The 22,639-nt window shown below is 43.5% G+C and overlaps 1 protein-coding gene across 4 annotated transcripts in view; it reads right to left on the reverse strand.

Moving 5' to 3' along the window:
• Window positions 1-5,113: 5,113 nt before the first annotated feature.
• The window catches only part of CTCF (CCCTC-binding factor), a 2,058,695-nt gene continuing 2,041,169 nt past the window's right edge, over window positions 5,114-22,639 (reverse strand). For all 4 annotated transcript variants that reach the window (XM_044081452.1, XM_044081454.1, XM_044081451.1 and 1 more), the window contains one exon: window positions 5,114-6,546. In XM_044081452.1, coding sequence (XP_043937387.1) covers window positions 6,362-6,546 — 185 coding nt within the window. In that variant the 3' untranslated portion in view covers window positions 5,114-6,361. The remainder of the gene's footprint in view (window positions 6,547-22,639) is intronic.

Raw genomic sequence — 22,639 nt, forward strand, 5'->3', positions numbered from 1 at the left:
AGGCATTTCGTGAATACTCTGGGCGCAGTAGATAAGCCAAAGGGCAATGCCGAGAATTGATAATGCTCTGATCCTGCAAGAAATCTGAGGTGTCTTCTGCAATCTGGTCGTATAGGGACGTGCAGGTATACCTCCTTGAGATCTAGAGTCACCAGCCAAGACTCCTTGCCCAACATGGGAAGAAGTTGCTGTAGGGTCAGCATCTTGAATTTTGGTACAATGAGATATGTGTTCAGTGCGGACAAGTCGAGAATAGGCCTCCATTGAGTTTCTTTTCTTGGTACAAGGAATAGTCTGGAGTAAAATCCTTGGCCTTGTTCCATAGGTGGTACCTTTTCTATTGCTCTCATCCTTAGTAAGTTGGTGATTTGTTTTAGAGCCTCTGACTTCTGGCTTGGTGGAAGGTTTGGCATTCCTCTCTTTTTTGGTAAAGTGTGGAAGTGAAACCTGTAGCCTTTGTCTATTGTTTGCAAAGTCCATTTGTCTCCTGTAATGCAATGCCAGTTTTTTGAAAATAAAGCTAGCTTTCCGCTCAAGGGTGCTTCCAGTTGTCCCCTGGTAGGCGGAATCAGAGCCAAGTCATTGTGTCTGTCCTGTGGAAGTGGTTGCAGTCGCAGCTGTGGCGGTACTCCTCTGGTTGGCAGGTTGCCACTGACGACCCCTGTAGGCACCCCTTGATTGACCTCTGCCTCTTGGGCGTCTATTTCTGCCTCTCTGTGCTCTAGAGGTGTCTGGAAAGGACCAATTCTTTGAAGGCCAATTTCTGCTGAACCTCGGAGGTTGGACCTGCAGAAAATCCTTGACTGTTTGCACAGATTTTGCTTTTTCTTCCACTTTCTTTAGAACCTCTTGTGCAGGGGAGCCAAATAAACTTTGTTTCTCCATAGGGGCATCTAGGAGTTTAGACTTAACATGGTCTGGCAAGGATTGCTCTTTTAGCCAGGCATGCCTTCGAATTACTGCTCCAGTCATAGCTGATCTAAATGAAGCCTCCAGTGCATCATAGCCACATTTTAAGAAATGATTACTGACCTGCTGAGAATTGTGTACCAAATCCTGAAGGGACTTACGGTCTAAAGGTTCAGGAGAGGAAAGCTTTTTATTCAGCAGATCTAACAAAAATTCCTGGTACTGTATCATGTGAAATTGACAGTTTAAAGCCCTGGCAGAAAGAGTAGCAGATGTATAAACCTTTTTACCCCATCTCTCTAATGCTCTTGATTCTCTTTCAGAGGGTAGGGGTTTTTTGGCAGAGGCAGCTGCAACACCCTTAGGGCCCTGAGAAATGGTTTCTGGGTCTGCAGCATGGGCCTTATACAAGTGGAAGTGAGAATCCGGGACCCTGCAATATCTGTCAGGTTTGGCGGGGGAAGAGAATCAGGGGCAGAACTGGCATCATTGTATGCATCATCAACAACTGATAGTACAGGTGGTATGGCTAAAGGCCTATGCTGTGGCAAGTGTAAAAAAGTCCTTAGCCTTTTCCTAGAATCAGAAAAATCCTGACCCTGCCATTGGAAGTGTTCCCTCATTGAGTGTAGAGTTTCCCCAAATGAAAATTCTTCTGGGGGGGAGGCAGAAGGAATGGAGTCTTCTGCATCCGAATCCTCATAAGGTGAGTATGGTCCTTCCTGATGGTCTGATAAATTTGATCCATCCGAGGAATAGTCAGAGGAGAGAGGTTCAGGGGGTTCAGTCCTAGGCCTTTTTTCAGGAGGGGGTTGTGAGGCCCTGTCTGGGTGAGGTTGGGATCCCCTGATCAGAGAAATAAGGTCCTCAGCAAGGCTGAGAATCTGAGAACTTGAGGAAGGTCTGTGAGAGGGAGCTTTTGTAGGTAAGGCCTTGGAAAGTTTAGCTGCTTTAGCCCTGGAAAAGGCCTTAATAGACATAGAAGCAGGGGGTCTAGCTGCCCCACGTGCAGGAGTAGAGATGTCCAACGGAATGTTGTCGGACAATTCTTGTGTGCCTGCTTCTTCGGTAGGAATTTCTGTAGCCGACTCAGCCGGGGCCTCTGTGGCCTCGGTTGTCGGAGGCATGCTTTCGGCCGAAGGAAGAACAGAGGACTCAGTTTCAGCCGAAACAGAGACACTCGCGGTAGGCCTAACCGTGGTTTCAGCCGAAACCGTGGGCCGCGAGTGTCGGTCCTTTTCCTTGCGTTTTTTGGCTAAATGTGTAGTCGGAGTCTCAGACGGCATTTTATATGCAAAAGCGGGACCAAAAAACTCTTCTGCAAACTCCGACCGACATCTAAGTGTCCGTCGGTTGAAGGAAGCACAGGCTAAACAAGCTGATACGTCGTGGTCTGGGCCTAAGCAAGGAAGGCAATAAGAGTGGAAATCCTTATGAGGTATTTGTTTCCCACAAGTTAAACAATTATTTACTTTGTCTGACATTGGCTGAGGCAAGAAAGAGTCCCCAACGGGGTACTTAGCTTTTTTAGAAGTCTTCGGTAGCTGAAATCTCTGGATCTGACCGACCGGCACTTGCGAACAGCTTCTGCTTCGGGCACCGCGCGGCAAGAAAGACGGAGGAAAATGGCGTCGGCTGATGCCTTTATACCCCAAAAGCTATGATGTCGGGTGAAGTGCGACATCAGCCGAAGCCAGACCCAGACTTTGTAATCCGGCCGACCGAAGGGCTGCCTGAGGCAGGACAACCCATATGTTATGACTGCAGATGCATCCTTGAAGGACATCCTGGAGGAAATCCTCGACAGTCTGTACTGATATAGCCTTTTCCTCAATGGACTTCAACACTTCCTGTGCATTAGCACCAAAAAGCTTCTGTTTTTCCAGAGGTGCATCCTGGAGCTTAACTTTAACATGGTCTGGCAGAGGCTGTTCTTTCAACCATGTCTACGAATAACGGCCCCTGTCATGGCTGCCCTACATGAAGCTTCCAATGCATCATAACCACACTGAAGAAAATGATTGCTAACCTGCTGAGTGTTATGAACCAGATCCTGCAATGCCTTTCTATCTATAGGCCCAGGAGAGGCTAACTTTTTCTGCAAATCATCCATTAAGTAATCTTGGTACTGAAACATATGAAAAAGGCAGTTGAGTGACCTCATGGCAAGGGTGGAAGAGGTATAAACTTTTTTGCCCCATCTCTCCAGGGACCTAGCTTCCCTGTCTGCGGGTAGAGGGTTTTTGGCCGAGGAAGTAGTCACTGCCTTGGGGCCCTGTGAAATAGTTTCTAGATCCACAGAGTGGGCCTTAAAGAGATGCTTATGGGTTTCAGGGACCCTGTAATATCTGTCAGGCTTGACAGGAGCAGGAGGGAGAGAATCAGGCGAAGCACTGGAGCCTGAGTATACAAAGGACATCCAGCACTGGAGGAATAGCTAAAGGTCTGTGTTGGGGTAGCTTAAGGAAGGTACGTAGCCTTTTCCTGGAGTCAGAAAACTCCTGACCCTGCCACTGAAAATGTTCTCTCATGGAGTGGAGAACTTCACCAAAAGAAATATCCTCTGGAGGGGAGGCAGAGGGAATTGAATCCTCAGCATCCGAGTCCTCATAGGCCTGGAAGGATTCTTCCTGGGTATCTGAGTGCTCTGAAACCCCAGAGGCTTTATCTGAAGAGAGGGTGTCTGTCTGCTCAGTTCTAGGCCTTTTATCTGCAGGCGGCTGAGAACCTCTGTCTGGGTGCGGTTGAGACCCCCTGATAAGAGAGATTAGGTCTGCAGCAAGAGTCATGATCTGTCTATCAGAAGAGGGGCCCTGAACAGTAGGTTTAGGATGGGCCTTGGCCTGGCTGGCAGCCTTGGCACGTGCAAAGGCCTTGATGGACATGGATACCGGAGGCCTAGCTGCCCCACGTGCAGGGGGTAACCTTGTCCACAGGAATGGTGTCGGGTAAATCTAAAGCTTCGGTTTCTGGTGGGAAATCAACCGGCACCGTTGTGGTCTCCGGGACTGAAGAACGCGTTAAAGCGATGTCGTCGGCCTGGGGCGGTAGAATTACCGCTTCCAAAGGGACCGATGCACTCGCGGAGGGCTTAGGCGTGGTATCGGTGGACGACACGGGCTGAAGATGTCGGTCCCGGTCCTTGCGTTTTTTGGTAGCTTGTGTTGTCGGTTGTTCCGACGGCATGATATATGCGAAAGATTCGCCAAAAAAGTCTTCGGCAAATTTTGCCCGGCGCCTGAGTGTGCGCTTATTAAAGCAAGCACAGGCAGCACAGGCCGAGACGTCGTGGTCTGGGCCCAGGCAAGGGAGGCAGTAAGAATGGAAGTCCTTGAGGTATTTGTTTACCTCAAGACAAACAATTAACTTTTTCAATTTTTTCTGACATCGGGTGAGGCAAGAAAAAATGTTCCCCAACGGGGTACTTAGCTTTTAGATGACTTTGGTAACTGAAACACAGGAGCTGACCGACCGGCACTTGCGAACTGCTTCTGCTTCGGGCACCGCGCGGCAGGAAAGACTGAAGAAAATGGCGTCGGCGGATGCCTTTATACTCCAGCCGCTCTGACGTCGGGGAAGAGGCGACATCAGCCGACGCCGGACCCAGACTTTGGAATCCGGCCGACCGAGGGGCTGCCTGAGGCAGGACAACCCATATGTCAGGACTGCAGTTGCATTCTTGAAGGACATCTGCAAGATACTCTGTGGCGCCTGCCCCCAGAACCCTCTGAACAAAGCTAATTTCTGAACAAAGAACTGCCTTTGCATCAGCACTAATTCCAGGCATTTGCTGTTTGTTATGCCTGGGTTACTTACGGTGGACTGCTTGTATACATGACAGTCCATCCATAAACAGTACGATTCTCTTCATGTCAGCTTAACTTCAATTAGGTTAAGTGCTGATCAACAATACAATTTTACTTGGCAAAACTTCACATTTTTACAACAGGCCATTTTGAGGATAATTTCTGAGAATTAAATACAAACTAGGATCCTACATTCTTGAAGGGGAAACAAGACCCAGGGAGGTAATACAGCCTTGGTGCTACTGTAACTCTGGGTGTTAACCTTTGATTTAGTACTCTTCACCTAAAATTCTTGCAGCCTTAACAGTAAACCCCTCAACACATTTCTGTACCACAACACTTCCTATTCAAGCACAAAAATTGATCACAATAAATGCAACTACCAGATCATAAAGAGGTCAAGTAAGGGTCATTTTTTATTAGCTGTACAGTACTATATTCTTCCCACCTTTAAATGTCCAATTATATATTTTACAGCCAATTTCTTAATTGGCTTACTTTGAAGAATTCCAAACAGTACAGCCAAGTACAAAAATGCATCAACCTATAATTTGATACCTTAACAAAAAGGCAGTTTAAAAGCAATACAGAGATGAAACTTGAAATCTGCAAGAATGATGTATCATAAAACCTTACAAGTGACAAATTAATTTACAACCATTAACAGTTTCTGTCTTGGTTCGCATTAAACTAAATGCCACTGACCTATTTAAAACTTCCTAGCCTAGTCTGAAGGGGTCATAAGCATTTAGAACCCCCTTTGCTGACTCCTATACAATGATAAAACAGTTACAAAAAGGAGACTTAAGAATGCCTGAACCCAAACTGATGGTCTTTGACAGTGTATTTGAAAAAAGAAATCCTAATCTTTCTTGCATTTTGTCAGATGCTCAGTTTTGCTCTACATGATCTGAAAGCATTTTTTCTGCACTGACTCACTATACAATTTGTGGCAACTTAATTGAAAAAAGTCCTGCAGCTACATTTAAAATGCTATTGTTCTGCATTTTACAGTATATTACTAGAAAAAGATTACATAGTAAAAAAGTTATTTACATTTACAAGCTTGACCAGTAGAGATGCTCTGCACAAAATCAGTATTAGCAGATAAAGTATCATTACATTATGTTCAACTTGGTTAAACTAAAATATTCATTCACAAAAGAGGAAATCATTTTAAGTGATGCCCTGTAACTGAGCCAAGAAATATAACTTTAAGAAATTTCATATTTATACCTTCTCCTGCAGAATGTAAATTACACTGCTGGTTTATTTATACATATATATATTTCTATATACATACACACATACAAACAAACAAAATGCCGGTAGTCGAAGATTTTTCCCATCACACGAAGGTAGCATTATACACAAAGCATCTCAAAGGAAACTCTGAAGTAGAAAGAAATTCAATCCCTTTTAGGAATAGTACTGGTGTTCAGTGATTTCAGGTGAACAAATAATTTTTAAGTACTATGTGAATCGCATCCTACATGATTTCATACGCTTGTTTCCTTGTACTTTGATGGTAGAATGGTCATACAAAAGCAGTCACCAAAGCAATAAGCAAATGTACCACTTGGGCAGCTTAAACACAGCCCAAATCATTCTAGTTCACTTTAATAACCAAAGTAAATGTTCTTCCATCATCGATCCATCATACTGAGGATCATCTCAGGGGTAAGGTCTCCATTTGGAGCTTCAACTATAGTGGACTGCACATGGTCTTCTAAGATAGCTCCATGTTCCATGCCAGGCTCTTTCTTTACTTCTACTATGATGTTTTCAATTGCACCCGTGTTTTGGTCTTCAACCTGAATTATCGCTGCAGCTGCAAAATATTAAGATATTACAATGTGAAACATATCAAATGACTTCTCAGAGTAAAAACATACAAAGAAACGCACATGAACTCTGCACAAGCTACTGTCTCTTATCTATGCAGACACAACAGCCAATAACTGAAAGGCTTATACAGGTAAAACAAAACCACCAGAAATAATTTGCAGAAACAAAATCCAGACAAATTAGGAAGTGCACAGTTCAAGCAAAATCTCCCTATAAAGAAATAGTAGTTGAGTGCATGTCTGCATTAACCATATGACAAACGAGACTCAAATCTGCCTTTTGCTCTCCATCACCAGGGTAAGGGATGACCAGAAGAGGCTATCAACTCAGACAGCCACTGGGTATGGTTCAAAGTTTCTCTTTCTCCCCAGGCCTACTTGCATTCACCTAAGAGGTGTAGGGGAAAGGCATTTAATGAGCTGTCAGAGGACAACCACTCAGTTCTGCAAAGGATGTCCCAACAGCCTTGCTCTTTCTCCATTGGGAAAACTGCACCTGCGCAATGTGCCCCTGAGTGTGACTGGGCCAAAAATCTAACCCTGATTGCCTACATCAGCTAGATCTGAACCCCCCCCCCCCCCTGCACCACACAGCCAGGCTGCAAACTAATTTTAAAACTCACACCAACCATGATCTTTGTAAGAAAACATGGGTGCAGGACATCTGGCTGAAACTAGAGCAACAGAATGCTGCTGCAAATGAATAAAGCCCTTGAAATGGGTGGGATTCAATCAACCAGCCAACCCCAATGCAGGAAATCTGCAACTCATGAACCACCCATTATTATTTTTCTGAGGCTGGTGTACCACAGGGTAGTGAATACCCTGATGTAGAAAATACACTCATTAGATGAAACCTTCAGTAAAATAAAAAAAAAATGGAATTGACACAAAGCCTCTCTCAAATGTCAGAAAAATGTTAATAGGCAACAAAGAGGAAGGTGACAAAGAGTGGGGTGTGGGTACTGCTGCATACTACTCCTGATATCCCCTTATCAGACACCTAAAGTAGACACTGCAGAACTTCATTGTTCTCCTTTTTTTTGCAAACACTTGTACTTCAAAAACAGCTATGTAAAACCACTTCCTCTTTAAATGATCCTTTCTCCCCAGGCCAATAATGATTCATCTAAAGAAGAGTACACAAAGTCCAGCTAGTGTCTGTAAAAATGTCTGACTACAGACAGCGTCTTTAGTGATGTGGTGTAGATGTGCTAAGATCTCTACAACTCATCTATTTGCACCGACTATGGAAGTTATGTACTTACCTTAATGACAGATCTTCATGATCTAAGTCCATCCACTTCAAACATGACTAGCTTACAGAGGCACTATTCCAAGTAAATATAGGGACTTCCCCAAATTCTAACTCCTCCCCAGCTCTCACAATGGTCTGCGCTGTTCTGCTTCTCTAGTTCTCAAGGGTGCCCTAGAACAGTGAGCACACATTCACACCACACATACACCACAATCCATTCACATATTAACACCTGTGCAGACACTGATCCCTATCCCTATTATTTCCTTCCAGCCTCCTTTGGGCAGAACTGCTGAACTGGTATGCTGAAGAAAACCGATAACGAAGCTCTGTTACTATGCCAAGTACATAACTTTTGTACTTTTCATGATACAGTTCACTCACTTCAACAGGCAGGACAGAGGCCCGGTTAATCTTTCCAGGTGGCATTATGACTGAATATATCATCATCAGAGGAATCATAATGCTGGCCTAGATCGAGAGATCGCATCCAACATAGTTTCTTGCAAAAACATGCAAAGCAGTAAATGTCACAGCAGTACAAATGTTATCTGAAATATTTTTGAAGAATGCCACAGTAGCAGTCACTGCTCTTACACAACACTCTCTACATTTAGCAAGTAGATTTAAAAGTTATGTACTCACCATAAAGTACAGTTGTGTACACTTACCATAAATGTAGATGTTAGAGTGTCTTCACTATTGCAGTCATGACAGTAGGGTTCTCCCCTGCCGGCAGGTAGTCCTCGGTCGGCCAGAATCCCAAAGTCTGGGTCCGGCGTCGACTGTTCAGCCATGTTCCCTGACGTCAGAGCGCCAGGAGTACAAAGCTGACAGCCGACGCCATGTTCTCCAGTTTTTCTTGCCCCAGATGTCAGAAGTTCCAAAATGAGTAAGGTCCCATACCTATTGCAAATACACCTCAGAAGAAGGGTGAAAAAAGGAACCACACAAAAGAAAAAATAAGAGGGGACAGGAGGGAGGGAAACCCAGACTGCAACAGTGAAGACACTTGAACATCTACATTTATGGTAAGTGTACACAACTGCACTATGTTCATCGTGTTTCACTGTTGCAGTCATGACTGTAGGGTAGAATCCCAAAGCAGAAAGAAAGGGAGGTGGTCAAAGTAGAGGGGGCGGCTATAAGGCCCTGCAAGACTGCAGAAGCAAAGCCTGCCCTAGACTTAGAGTAGAGAGGTAGATTGTAGTGCTTGGAAAAAGTATGCATTGAACTCCAAGTTGCAGCTTCCAAAATGTCTTTGGTAGGAACTCCCCTGAGGAAGGCAGCTGACGTGGCAGCAGCTCTGGTAGAGTGAGTCCTTATACTCCCTGGGATTTGCTTTCCATGGTGTGAATAGCAAAATCTGATTCCGTGAGCAATCCATTTAGAAATGGTCTGTTTTGAAATGGCTTTACCTTGGGAACTTGAAGACTAAAAAACAAACAATTGCTCTGATTTCCTGATGTCCTTGGTTCTGTCCAGGTAAAAACGTAGTTGTCTGTGTACATCCAAGGAATGTAAGATCCTTTCCCCTTTATTTTGAGGAGTGGGGAAAAAAGTTGGCAAGTGAATAGTTTGATTTAAAGCCACTTTGGAAACCACCTTAGGCATGAAAGTAGGATTAGTCCTTAAAGACACCCTGTCTTGATGAAAAATAATATAAGGTTCCACAGCCATAAGAGCTTGCAACTCTGAAACCCTCCTGGCAGAGGTCAGAGCTAACAGGACGGCTGTCTTCCAAGATAAGAACTTCATGTCAGATGAGGCAGCAGGCTCAAAAGGAGGTAAGGTGAGCTTTTCCAAAACATAGTTGAGATCCCAAGCAGGAATGGGAGGAGATCTAGGGGGCCTTAAGTTCTTAGCTCCTCTGAGAAATTGTCTCATGCGCTGATGGGAAAAGATAGGAGGGTCTGTATTACAATGAGCAGAAATAGCAGAGGCGTGTATCTTTATGGAAGAGAAAGAGAGACCCTTATGTAAGAGGTCTGACAGGTAAAGTAAAATCTGAGGAATGTTAGGAATAAGAGGATCAGAATCCTGAGCCTGCATCCAGGAACAAAATCTTTTCCATTTTCCTGCATAAGATTTTGTAGTGCTAGGACGTCTGGCTTCTAAAATGACATCCATAACCTGCTTGGGTAGGAGAGAATGAATCAAAGATCCTGGATTAACCAGGCCGCCAGGCTGAGAGTTTTGACATGGGAGTGTAGAATCTGACCCTGGTGTTGGGACAGAAGATTCGGAATCTGTGGTAAAACCCAGGGTGGCTCTAGACAAAGGTTTCTCAGTGTTGGGTACCAAAACTGTCGAGGCCAATTTGGGGCCAGCAAGATCATCTTGGGCTTGTCCTGCTTGATCTTTAGTAATACCCGTGGAAGAAGAGGAAGAGGCGGAAAGGCATATCCCAAGAGGTTTCTCCAACTGAATGATAGAGCATCCACTTTCCAAGCTTGATCGTGGAAAGTCCTGGTGCAAAAAATTTGTAGTTGATGATTGAGGTGGGATGCAAAGAGGTCTATGTGAGGACATCCCCAGACTGCTGTAATCATCTTGAATATTTCGGAGTCCAACATCCATTCGTGTGGATCCGAAAGGTTTCTGCTCAGACTGTCTGCCAGGAAGTTTTGCTTCCCTGGTAGAAACTGTGCTTGAAGGTCCAGATTGCAAGCTAGACCTGTGTTCCAAAGATCCATGGCTAGTCTGCAAAGGGGATAGGAATAAGATCCCCCTTGCTTGTTTATGTACCACATAACTGTGGTGTTGTCTGTCCGTATCAGTAGTTGTCCTGGTTGTAGAAGATTCCTGAAGGCCAATAGAGCTTTTTGAACGGCTAACATTTCCTTTAAATTGATATGCAGGTGCTTCTGATCCTTTGTCCATAGGCCCTGCAGACAGTTGCCCCGAAAATGGGCTCCCCAAGCATAATCTGTGGTGTCCGTGATTAGAATCTGTGTGGCAGGAGGCAGACAGAAGGGTTTTCCTTTGTTTAGAGTACATGCCTTGGACCACCAAAGGAATTCCTTTTGAAGACAAGGCAGGACGGAGATCAGTATGTCTAGACTGTGACAATGTTGAGACCATACACTTTTTAGGTACCACTGTATTTTCCTCATATGTAGTCTTGCATATGGTACTAGAAGGATGCAGGAGGCCATGTAACCCAGAGCCTGCAGGAATCTCCTTGCAGATAGCCGAGTTGTAGTTGCCAAAGTTTTGAAAGTTGAAGCTAGCTGTAACTGTTTTTCGTATGTCAGAAATGCCATCTGGGTTGTTGTGTTTAGAGAAGTGCCCAGAAAAATTATCTGTTGTGAAGGTGTTAAATTTGACTTTTTTATGTTTACAGTGAATCCCAGGAACTTGAGAAGATTCTGAACAAACTGTAGATGCTGGAGTAAGACATCCTTGCTGTCTGCCTGAATAAGACAGTCGTCCAGATAAGGGTAAATTTGAATTCCCTTGAGTCTGCAATAAGCTACTACTGGAGCCAGGCACTTGGTAAAGACCCTGGGCGCAGTAGACAATCCAAAGGGCAGCACAGAGAATTGGTAGTGCCTTGAACCTGAGGTATTTTCTGCGTTCCTGTCTGATGGGAATGTGTAAATATGCTTCTTTTAAATCCAAAGTTACCATCCATGCATTTTTGGTCAGCATTGGCAGTAGCTGCTGTAGAGTAAGCATCTTGAATTTTGGTATCTCTAGAAAAGTGTTCAAGACTGACAGATCCAGAATGGGTCTCCATTAATTTTGCTTTCTGGGGACTAGAAAGACAGCCTTGAGTAAAAACCTTGTCCCATCTCTGAAAGTGGAACTAGTTGTATGGCTTTCATAGCCAAGAGAGCTTCCACCTGGTTTAATGCCTCTGACCACTGATGTCTTGGAAGATCTGGCCATCCGCTTGGCCTTGGTGGGGTATGAAAATGGAATTTGTAACCTCTTGAAACCACATCCAGAACCCACTTGTCTTGGGTTATACGAGTCCAATTTAGATGAAAAAGAGAAAGTTTTCCTTCGAGAGGGGCTTCCAGGCAAGAAGTTCCTGCAGCCCAACAGAGGGAGTCATTGAGTCCGTCTTCTATGAGCTTGCGACCTTGTCTTCTCCTCCCCTAGGGGTGGAAGCAGTCCACTGTCTTGGTCTATAAGAGGCTTGCATTTGAGGCCTACCTCGGGGGCGTCTATATCTACCCCTCTGAGGCCTGTCTGAATTGGGAAAGGACCAATTTTTGTAGGCCAATTCCTGCTAAATCTGGGTGGCTGTACTTGTAAGAAATCTTTAACTGTTTGCATGGACTTTGCCTTGTCCTCCATCTTTTTAATCACGTCTTCAGCTTTAGATCCAAATAAAACATTATGCTGAACAGGAGCATCCAATAATTTAGCCTTTACCTGATCTGACAAATTTTGTTCCTTTAACCATGCATGCCTTCTAATTACTGTGCCAGAGGCAGCAGCCCTACAAGAAGCCTCCAAGGCATCAAATCCACAGTGTAAACCATGCTTCCCAACTTGTTCAGTGGCACGCAATAAGTCATGTAGTTCCTTATCCTCTGCACAGGCGGAAATGGAAGTTAGCTTTTGCTTTAAAACAGACAGGAGAAATTGCTGGTATTTCAGCATATGAAACTGGCAGTTTAAAGCCCTAATAGATAAAGTAGCAGAAGTGTACACCTTCTTGCCCCATCGTTCTAAAGATCTAGAATCCTTCTCAGTGGGAATGGGGTTTTTAGCAGAAGCGGCCTTAACGCCCTTAGGACCCTGAGAAATGGTTTCAGGGTCAGCAGTAGGGTTCTTGAATAAAAACTGGTGGGAATCAGGAACCCTATAGTATCTGTCTGACTTAACAGGAAGCTGAAGGAAGAGTCAGGAGTTAAGTTAGCCTCCGAAAAAGCATCATCCACAATATCCAAAATAGGAGGAATAGCCAGGGGCCTATGCTGGGGAAGAAGAAGAAAATCCCTTAGTCTTTTCTTAGATTCCGAGTACTCCTGTCCTCCCCAGTGGAAATGTTCCCTCATTTCATGCAAAGTTTCCCCAAAAGAGAAATCCTCAGGGGGAGAAGCTGAAGGAATGGATTCCTTAGCATCAGAATCCTCATAAGGAGGAAAAGAATATTCCTGGTCAGAAGAAGAAACAGAAGCCTGATCAGAGGAGTCATAATAAACTTCCTGCCTTGGCCTTTTATCTGGAGGGGGATGTGAACCCCTAATCATAGTAAGCAAGTCCTCCGCCATTTTAAGTAACTGTTTCTGAGACTTGGGAGCCGGATCAGAAGAGGCCTGGGTTGCAGTCTTTGATTTGGAAGGAGTCTTTGCCTTTGTCTTTATAAGCAGCTGAGTAGGCCTGAAAACCCTTTTGGAAGCCGGTACCTGCACAGCGGCTCCAGACCCATCCGAAGGAGCATTGTCCGAAGGTCCAACAGAAATATTCAAAGGCCTAGTTGGCTCCTCGTGGGAGTCCGTTTCGGCTATCGGTTCCGAAATGGCCGATGACAGGGGCTGCAAAAGTGCCTCACTGACGACGGCTGAACCTGAAGCTGGCGCCGCTTGTGCGATATCGTCTGATTTGGACCTCGGAGGCCTGTCTTTGTCCTTGTGTCGTTTGTGAACTCCGGTAGCCGGAACCGTATCAGACGACATTTTGTAATTAAAACGCCTACCAAAGTAATGAAAAGCAAAATCGTACCTTCGTTTAATAGTACGTTGATTGAATCTAGCACAAAACCGACAACTAGCTACGTCGTGGTCAGGGCCTAAGCAAGGAATACAGTAAGAATGAAAATCCTTATGAGGTGTTTGCTTCCCACATGAAATACAATTATTAACTTTTTCTGACATCGGACTGGAGCAAGAAAAAAAGTTTCCCCAACGGGGTACTTAGCTTTGAGTAGGAGAAGAAAGTCTTCGGACTGAAGTTTGATCAGAAAACATTGTCAGGAGTCAGCCGACCGGCACATGCGAACTGCTATCACTGCACGGAAAGAAAGACTGGAGAACATGGCGTCGGCTGTCAGCTTTGTACTCCTGGCGCTCTGACGTCAGGGAGCATGGCTGAACAGCCGACGCCAGACCCAGACTTTGGGATTCTGGCCGACCGAGGACTGCCTGCCGGCAGGGGAGAACCCTACAGTCATGACTGCAACAGTGAAACACGATGAACATCGATGTTGTCCACTTTCATTCTTCCTCAACAAATGGGTTACAGATCCGACTATTGGATCGAACTTGGCCACATACTTGGGATCCAACTCTCGAGCTCCTCCCTCTAACCCTAATGCCCTTGTCCATCCTCAATACCTCAGATCACGTTTGTTGCCATAAAATCTCCATAAATTAGACAGAAAAAGAGAATACTGAAAGAATGGGACTCAAACCCGGAACTGTAAGTTCCAATAAATAATCCAACAGGTTCCTCCAGAAGACTTTAAGGAAAGGGGATGGATGGAGGGGAAGTTGAGGAAGCATGAAAAAGTACAGTTGTGTACACTTACCATAAATGTAGATGTTCGAGTGTATTCACTGTTGCAGTCATTACACTTGGGTTATTATCCTGCTGGCAGGCTACCCTCAGTCTGCCTGAATTCCAAAGTCTAGGTCCGACGTTGGTTGCTGTTGCCTCTTCTCTGACGTCAGTGCGCCAGGGGTATAAAAGATGCAGCCAACGCCATTTTCTTCAGTTTTTCTTGCCCCAGATGTCAGGTGCCCCCAAAAAGGAAGGCTAAAAATATGCCAATAAAACATGCATGTACTAAAATATATTATACCTTCATCTACAAGCAAATACACCACATAGGTTGCATAGATTAGAGAAGCGCAGCCAAGTTCCAGCAAAAAGAGATGGGGGATGGTGGGTGGGTAACCTGGACAGCAACAGTGAATACACTCTAACATCTACATTTATGGTAAGTGTACACAACTGTACTATGTTCTTCGTGTTTCACTGTTGCAGTCATTATACTTGGGTTGAATCCCAAAGCTATGGTTGGGGAGGCTGGAGCTAAATAGCATTAGGAGCGGCTATGAGGCCCTGCAGAACTGCAGTGGCAAAGCCTGCCCTGGATTTAGAGTAGAGTGGTAAATGATAGTGCTTTGCAAAGGTGTGCACTGAACTCCAGGTAGCAGCCGCTAAAATGTCTTTGGTTGGTACTCCCCTGAGGAAGGCTGCTGAAGTGGCTGCTGCTCTGGTTGAATGTAGCCTAATGCCCTTAGGCACTGGCTTGCCATGTTGTGCATAGCAGAAACGAATGCAGTGGCCTATCCACTTTGAAATGGTCTGCTTTGAGATGGCCTTTCCTTGATATTATGCAGCATATGCCACTAGTGGCTGCTCAGATTTTTCTGAAAGCTTTGGTTCTGTTCAAGTAGATGCGTAGCTGTCTGTGTATGTCCAAAGAATGCAGAATTCTCTCCCCCTTATCCTGTGGGTTTGGATAAAAAGTAGGCAGATGAATAGTTTGATTAAGGACCACACTGGAAACTACCTTAGGCATAAATGTCAGGTTTGTCCTCAGAGAAACCCTGTCTGGATAAAAAAATGATAAAAAGGTTCCACAGCCATGAGTGCCTGTAGCTCTGAGACGCGTCTTGCAGAGGTTATTGCTAGGAGCAGAGCTGTTTTCCAAGATAAAAACTTTATATCAGCTGTAGCAGCTGGCTCAAAAGGGGGCAGAGACTTTTTCCAAAACATAATTGAGGTCCCATGCAGGTATTGGTGATCGCCTTGGAGGCCTTAAGTTTTTGGCTCCTCTGACGTACTGCCTCAACAAGGGATGAGAAAAGATTGGTGGCTCTGTATTGTAATGAGCCGAAATGGCAGAGGCATGAATTTTAATTGATGAAAAGGATAGGCCTTTGTCCAGCATCTCAGTTAAGTATTGCAAAATCTGAGGAATATTTGGTACTGCTGTGTCAATTCCTTGTGCCTGGTTCCAGGCCCAGAATCTCTTCCATTTTCTAGCATAAGATTTTCTAGTACTAGGCCTCCTGGCCTCCAAAATGATATCCATCACCGCTTTAGTGAGAGGTGCGTTTTGTATGACTACATTATCCGCCATGCTGTCAGATTTAAGGTCTTGAGTTGGCTGTGCAGGATCTGATTGTTTTGTTGGGACAGTAGGTGAGGTATCTGAGGTAAGATCCAGGCTGGGCATTGAGACAAGTTCCTTAGGATTGGATACCAGTAGTGGCGGAGCCAGTCTGGGGCAATCAGTATAATTTTTGGCTTCTCGTCTGACCTTTAGGAGTACCTTAGGGAGGAGAGAGAGTGGAGGAAAGGCATATACTGTTAAGTTTTTCCAGCTGAAAGATAGGGCATCCACTTTCCATGCTTGTCTGTGATAAGTCTTTGTGCAAAATCTCTTTAGTTGGCAGTTGTGAGGAGAGGCAAATAGGTCTATGTCCAGGCATCCCCATTTCCTTGTTATGTCGAAGACTTGTGGATCCAATTTCCACTCATGGGGATCCATGAGGTTTCTGCTTAGTTCGTCTGCCAGAGTACTTATCTTTCCTGGCAGGAATTGTGCCTGCAGATGTACTTGGTAAGTCAATGCTGTGTCCCACAAAGTCATGGCTAGTCTGCAGAGGGGGGTAAGAATGAGTGCCTCCCTGCTTGTTTATATACCACATGACCGTAGTATTGTCTGTCTTTATCAGTAGTTGTCCCGGATGAAGTAGGTCCTTGGGGGCTGTCAGGGCATTCTGAACAGCTAGCATCTCTTTTTGATTGATATGTAGATGCATTTGGCTGGCAGACCATGTGCCTTAAATACATCTTCCTGCCATGTGTGCCCCCCAGGAATAATCTGATGCATCCGTTGTCAATGTCTGCCTGGCTGGGGGTAAGGTGAATGGTTGTCCCTTGTTCTGGTGACAAGCCTTCACCCACCATCGAAACTCCTGTTGCAGGCAGGGAATGAGAGTAATTATTGTTTCCAGGCTGTGGCAATGCTGAGTCCAAACACTTTTTAGGTACCATTGAAGTTTCCTCATATGCAGTCTTGCATATGGAATTAGTAGAATGCAGGATGCCATGAAGCCCAAAGCCTGCAGAATTTTTCTTGCAGATAACTGGGCCTTTGTTGTCAACAGTTGGAAATAGGTAGTCAATTGCCTTTGTTTGTCTGGCGTGAGATAAGCCATCTGGGCAGTTGCATTTAAGCTTCCACCCAGGAATATTATCTCTTGAGAGGGTACTAGTTTTGATTTCTGTTCGTTGACTGTGTACCCTAAGCATGGTAGTAATCTCTTTACAAACGCCAGATGCTGTAGTAGAATGTCCTCGTCCTCTGCTTGTATGAGGCAGTCGTCCAAGTAAGGATATATTTGTATTCCTCTGTCTGCAGAATGCAATTACTGGTGTCAGGCACTTTGGGAAGACCCTGGGTGCAGTAGATAAGCCAAAGGGCAGTGCAGAGAATTGGTAGTGCATTGAGCCAGCTTTGAATCTGAGGTATCTTCTGCATGTTTGTCTGATCGGGACATGCAGGTATGCCTCTTTTAGGTCTAAAGTCACAAGCCAAGCCTTCTTGCCCAGCATGGGCAGAAGCTGCTGTAAGGTCAACATTTTGAATTTTGGTATATCCAGATATGTGTTTAGAATAGATAGGTCCAGTATTGGTCTCCAGGCTTTGTCCTTTCTGGGTACCAAGAACAGTCTTGAAGAAAATCCTTGTCCCTGCTCTTGTTCCGGTACTTGCTGAATGGCACTCATTTCCATGAGGGATGAGACTTGTTTTTGTGCCTCTGCCCATTGTTTTTTTGGTAGGTCTGGAAAACTGCTTGCCCTTGGCAGGGTATGAAAGTGAAACTTGTAGCCTGTGACACTACGTCTAAGACCCATTTGTCCTGGGTTATGTGCCAATTTTGAGAAAAAAGTGCTAGTTTCCCCCCTAAAGGTGCTGCCAGAAGGTAAGTGCTTGGCGCTGGCAGAGGGAAGTCATTGGGACTGTTTCCTGTAAGGCTGTGACTTGTCTTCTCCACTTTTGGAGGTAGAAGCACCCCATTGTTTAGACCTGTATGAACCTTGGGGCTGGGATTTGCCTCTTGGGCATCTGTATCTGCCCCTTTGTGGTCTGTCTGACTCTGGAAAGGACCAGTGTCTGCTAAATCTTGGAGGCTGTACCTGTAAGAAATCTTTGACTGTTTGCATAGATTTAGCTTTGTCCTCCATTTTCTTTAACACATCTTCTGCTTTAACACCAAACAAAGTATCATGCTGTAATAGAGCATCTAATAATTTTGCTTTAACGTGATCCGGTAAATTTCGTTCCTTTAACCAAGCATGCCTCCTAATGACAGAACCTGTGACAGCGGCTCTGTAGGAGGCTTCCAAAGAATCAAAACCACATTGTAAAGTATGCTTTCCAACTTGCTCAGCTGCATGCAATAAATCCTGCATTTCTTTGTTTTCTGTACCTTCAGAATTTATCAACATTTTCTGTTTAAGCAGTGACATAATATATTGCTGATATTTGAGCATATGAAACTGACAATTTAATGCCCTTATAGCCAAGGTAGCAGAGGAGAAAATCTTTTCCCCATCTGTCTAATGCCCTAGAATCCCTGTCGGAGGGGGTAGGGTTTTTTGCAGTGGATGCCTTGACCCCTTTGGGACCTTGAGAAATAGTTTCTGGATCAGTTACAGGGTATTTGAAAAGGAATTTATGAGAGTCAGGCACCCTGTAGTACCTGTCTAGCTTAACAGGAGCTGGAGGTAAGGAGTCAGGGGTCAGACTGGACTCTGAAAATACAACAACAATGTCTAACACAGGCGGAATAGCTAGGGGCCTGTGTTGTGGGAGTAAAAGGAAGTCTCCGAGCCTTTTCTTAGATTCAGAATAATATTGGCTCTCCCAGTGGAAATGTTCCCTCATGGTATGCAAGGTTTCCCCAAGAGAGTAATCCTCAGGAGGAGAGGCTGAAGGGATAGATTCTTCAGCATCAGAATCCTCATAGGAATTTCTGATCAGAAGAGGAACCTGAAGAAATGGAAACCTGATCTGAAGATTCATATTCTGTCTCTTGCCTAGGCCTCTTATCAGGAGGGGGATGGGAACCCCTGATCAAAGTAATTAAGTCTTCGGACATTTTGAGCATCTGTTTTTTGGGCATGGAGGCCTGACCATGAGGCTGTTGTACTTGTTTCTTTGTCTTTAAAGATGCTTTAGTCTTTGCCTTTGTAGCTGGTGTAGCTTTAATGTACAATTGAGTAGGTCTGAAAACACCTTCATGCCTGCTCAGCGGCTCCGGACCCATCTGAGGGAATAGTTTCCGAAGGTCCAATACCTTGAGCTTCCAGCGGCCTAGGTGACTCCACATGGGAGTCTGTAGCGGCCTGCGGGCGTCAGGGGCTGCGAAAGCACCTCACTGAGAGCCGGCAAACTGGCGAATGGCTTAGAAGAAGCCTCATCGGTTTTAGACCTCGGATGCCTGTCCTTTTCTTTTTCTTTGCGTTTCTTGTGAATTGCGGTAGTCGGTTGGCTATCCGATGGCATGGTGCAATTAAATGTTCGGCCAAAATAGTGGAAAGCAAAATTGTACCAGCACTTAATAGTGCGCTGGTTAAATCTAGCACAAAACCGACAGTGAGCAATGTCGTGGTCAGGGCCTAGGCAAGGAATACAGTAAGAATGAAAATCCTTATGAGGTATTTGCTTCCCACAAGAAATACAATTATTAACTTTTTCTGACATCGTAGTAGAAAAAGAAAAACCTGTCTCCCGAAGGATGCCTCAAAACAAACAACTGTGTAAATATCAAGTAAGCAGATGAGAGGCAAGACACCACGATAAAATCCAAAAATTTTATTGTTCACAAAAGGAGATGAGCGCTTTCGCGTGTGACAAAACATGCTTCTTCAGATCTATTTAAAGACATTTCCTTTGTGCCTTTTATAATAATGGTAATATATCAATTAATCGTCTCATCATTCACATTTGCAAGAGAAGATTGCCAATCAGCAATTCAAGTAGTTAATTAGTCAGGTGACCAACCTGAAAAAGCTAACTATGCGTTAATGTTCTTAGATCTAGCAGCATGTACATGACAATATATATAAATATACATGTACATATATATATATATATATATATATATATATATATACGGGTCTAGGTTAGAAGATCGACAGCTGATATAACCGACAATGGATTAGCGGGCGCCATATGATCGACACTCGGAAGACCGACGCTACGGATGAAAGAAGGCTGTGTGAGTATGTGGTGGTGACGGACGTTAGGGTGCGACTAAGGTAAGTGTTGATAGTGACAGTCTGTGGGGATAGGGGTGGGTTAAGTGAGTTAGGGTTAGGGCGCGGGTTAGGTAAGTGTGGGGTAGTGGTATTTTTTGGGTTAGGGGCGGGTTAAGTGAGTTAGGGTTAGGGCGCGGGTTAGGTAAGTGTGCGGTAGTGGTATTTTTTGGGTTGGGGTGGGTTAAGTGAGTTAGGGTTAGGGCGCGGGTTAGCTGAGTGTGCGATAGTGACGGACCTTAGGGTAAGGGTTTGGGTTAGGGTTGGACATAGTTGTGTGTGTGAGGTTTAGTGTGGGTTTGTGAGGATTTTGGTGTGCTTGTGTTCTGTGTGTGGTTTTTGGATAAGGGGATGTGTTTTGTTAGTTGATTGTTGTTATTGTGGTGTGTGCAGTGTGTGGGGTTTCGTGTTTGTGGACCGTCGGTTACTTGTTTGTCGGGCATGTGAGGTGTCGTGTTTATGGTTTGTTGATAATGTGGTTGTCGATGTTTTTGTTGTCGGTGAAAGTGGCTGTCGATCTTATGACCTAGAACCATATACACATATATATATAAATATACACAATGTATATAATACATATATAAATATACTTACCATTAGCTAAAATAGCCATGGGTAAACAAACATATAAATATGTATATACAGAACACTGACTATTTAGTTTAAAAAGACATATATATATATATATATATATATATATATGGCATGAATTGCCTTAATAAACCAACTAGGTAAAAAGTATGCAAACATACTTATGATCAAATGCATCATATAAATTTTATATATAAATCATATATATTTTCTGGCATGACGAATGCAAAGGGTTGATCTTTAAGTAGTGAGCACTAAGAGGTTTAGTTATAGTAGGTGAGACTTGATATATCTACATGCATCTATATTAGTTTGTATTGGCATTATTGTGATAGCCATGCATGTTTTGGTTATTATTTTTTTAAGGTTTACATTTATCATATGAATGTGTCTCCAATGATAGTGTTATAAGATCTGATGACTCTATGAATTTTAGTTCGTATTAAGCCTTTTGGCTTTTTGTTTGGTTTGATCAAGTTTATATGATGTCATATGATATACAATGTATATGTATTTTTATTTATTTTTCTATATTCTCATGCTTTTTGCATGAGTATCACGTTAGGTTTTGTTTTTATATGATGCATTTGATCATAAGTTTGTTTGCATACTTTTTACCTAGTTGGTTTATTAAGGCAATTCATGCTATATATATATATATATATATATATATATATATATATATATATATATATATATATATATATATATATTGTCTTTTTAAACTAAATAGTCAGTGTTCTGTATATACATATTTATATGTTTGTTTACCCATGGCTATTTTAGCTAATGGTAAGTATATTTATATATGTATTATATACATTGTGTATATTTATATATTTATACATATGTATATATATATATATGTACATGTATATTTATATATATTGTCATGTACATGTTGCTAGATCTAAGAACATTAACGCATAGTTAGCTTTTTCAGGTTGGTCACCTGACTAATTAACTACTTGAATTGCTGATTGGCAATCTTCTCTTGCAATTGTGAATGATGAGATGATTAATTGATATATTACCATTAGTATAAAAGGCACAAAGGAAATGCCTTTAAATAGATCTGAAGAAGTGTGTTTTGTCACACGCGAAAGCGCTCATCTCCTTTTGTGAACAATAAAATGTTTGGATTTTATCGTGGTGTCTTGCCTCTCATCTGCTTACTTGATATTTACACAGTTGTTTGTTTTGAGGCATCCTTTGGGAGACAGGTTTTGCTTTTTCTACTACGTTATTGTGTTAGTCTGCTTCCTCTTGTCTCCACACGATGGAAGGTTTACCCTTGGAACTTGACTACATACCTGAAAAATCGAATTGTAGTAAGAGATGGAATGCCTTGATTGAGAAGAGAGAGAACCCACTACTTGGTATGGAACTATCAGCTATGACTAATGTAATGGAACCAGGTACTATAAATGTTCTACATGAATTCAACTCTTTAAAGAGTTGGAAAACAATCTACACAGACTGTTTTGACTGATATGGCAGCGTAGGCACCTTGAAGCGTGTCTACACTTCAAGGTTGTACCACGAGGCATGAGGGTTTTATGTATGCCCTCATATGGTAGTAGCCATCCAGAACTACTAAAAAGTTGGCAGAAATTGAACTTGGATTGTAGCTAGGGTTTCATTAAACTCCTGACTGAATATTTTCAGCCGACTGAATCTGAACTGTCGACTCAGGTGAATGCGTTATTTACTGATCTTACTGCCAGATTTAAAGGGGACTTGTATGCGAATAGGCTAGACAATCTTCTTTGCCAAGTAGATGCCTATAGTGATAGGCTTCAGCAAACGAAGCTCCGTAAGCTTCAGAGAGATCATAGGGATTTCTCGAATGGGCAAGTATTTGTTCGGCCAAAAAATGTTCGAAGTCAAGAAACAGCCTTAGTAGATGTCCCAGAGATGAATATCAACATGAAAGATTCTCTAATAATCCAGCAAGACATTTCCCCTTTAACGGCTGTTTCCACAGT

Source organism: Protopterus annectens, chromosome 8.part0 (genome assembly GCF_019279795.1).
Source record: "Protopterus annectens isolate FY-2018-M chromosome 8.part0, PAN1.0, whole genome shotgun sequence".
Lineage (NCBI taxonomy): Eukaryota > Metazoa > Chordata > Ceratodontiformes > Protopteridae > Protopterus > Protopterus annectens.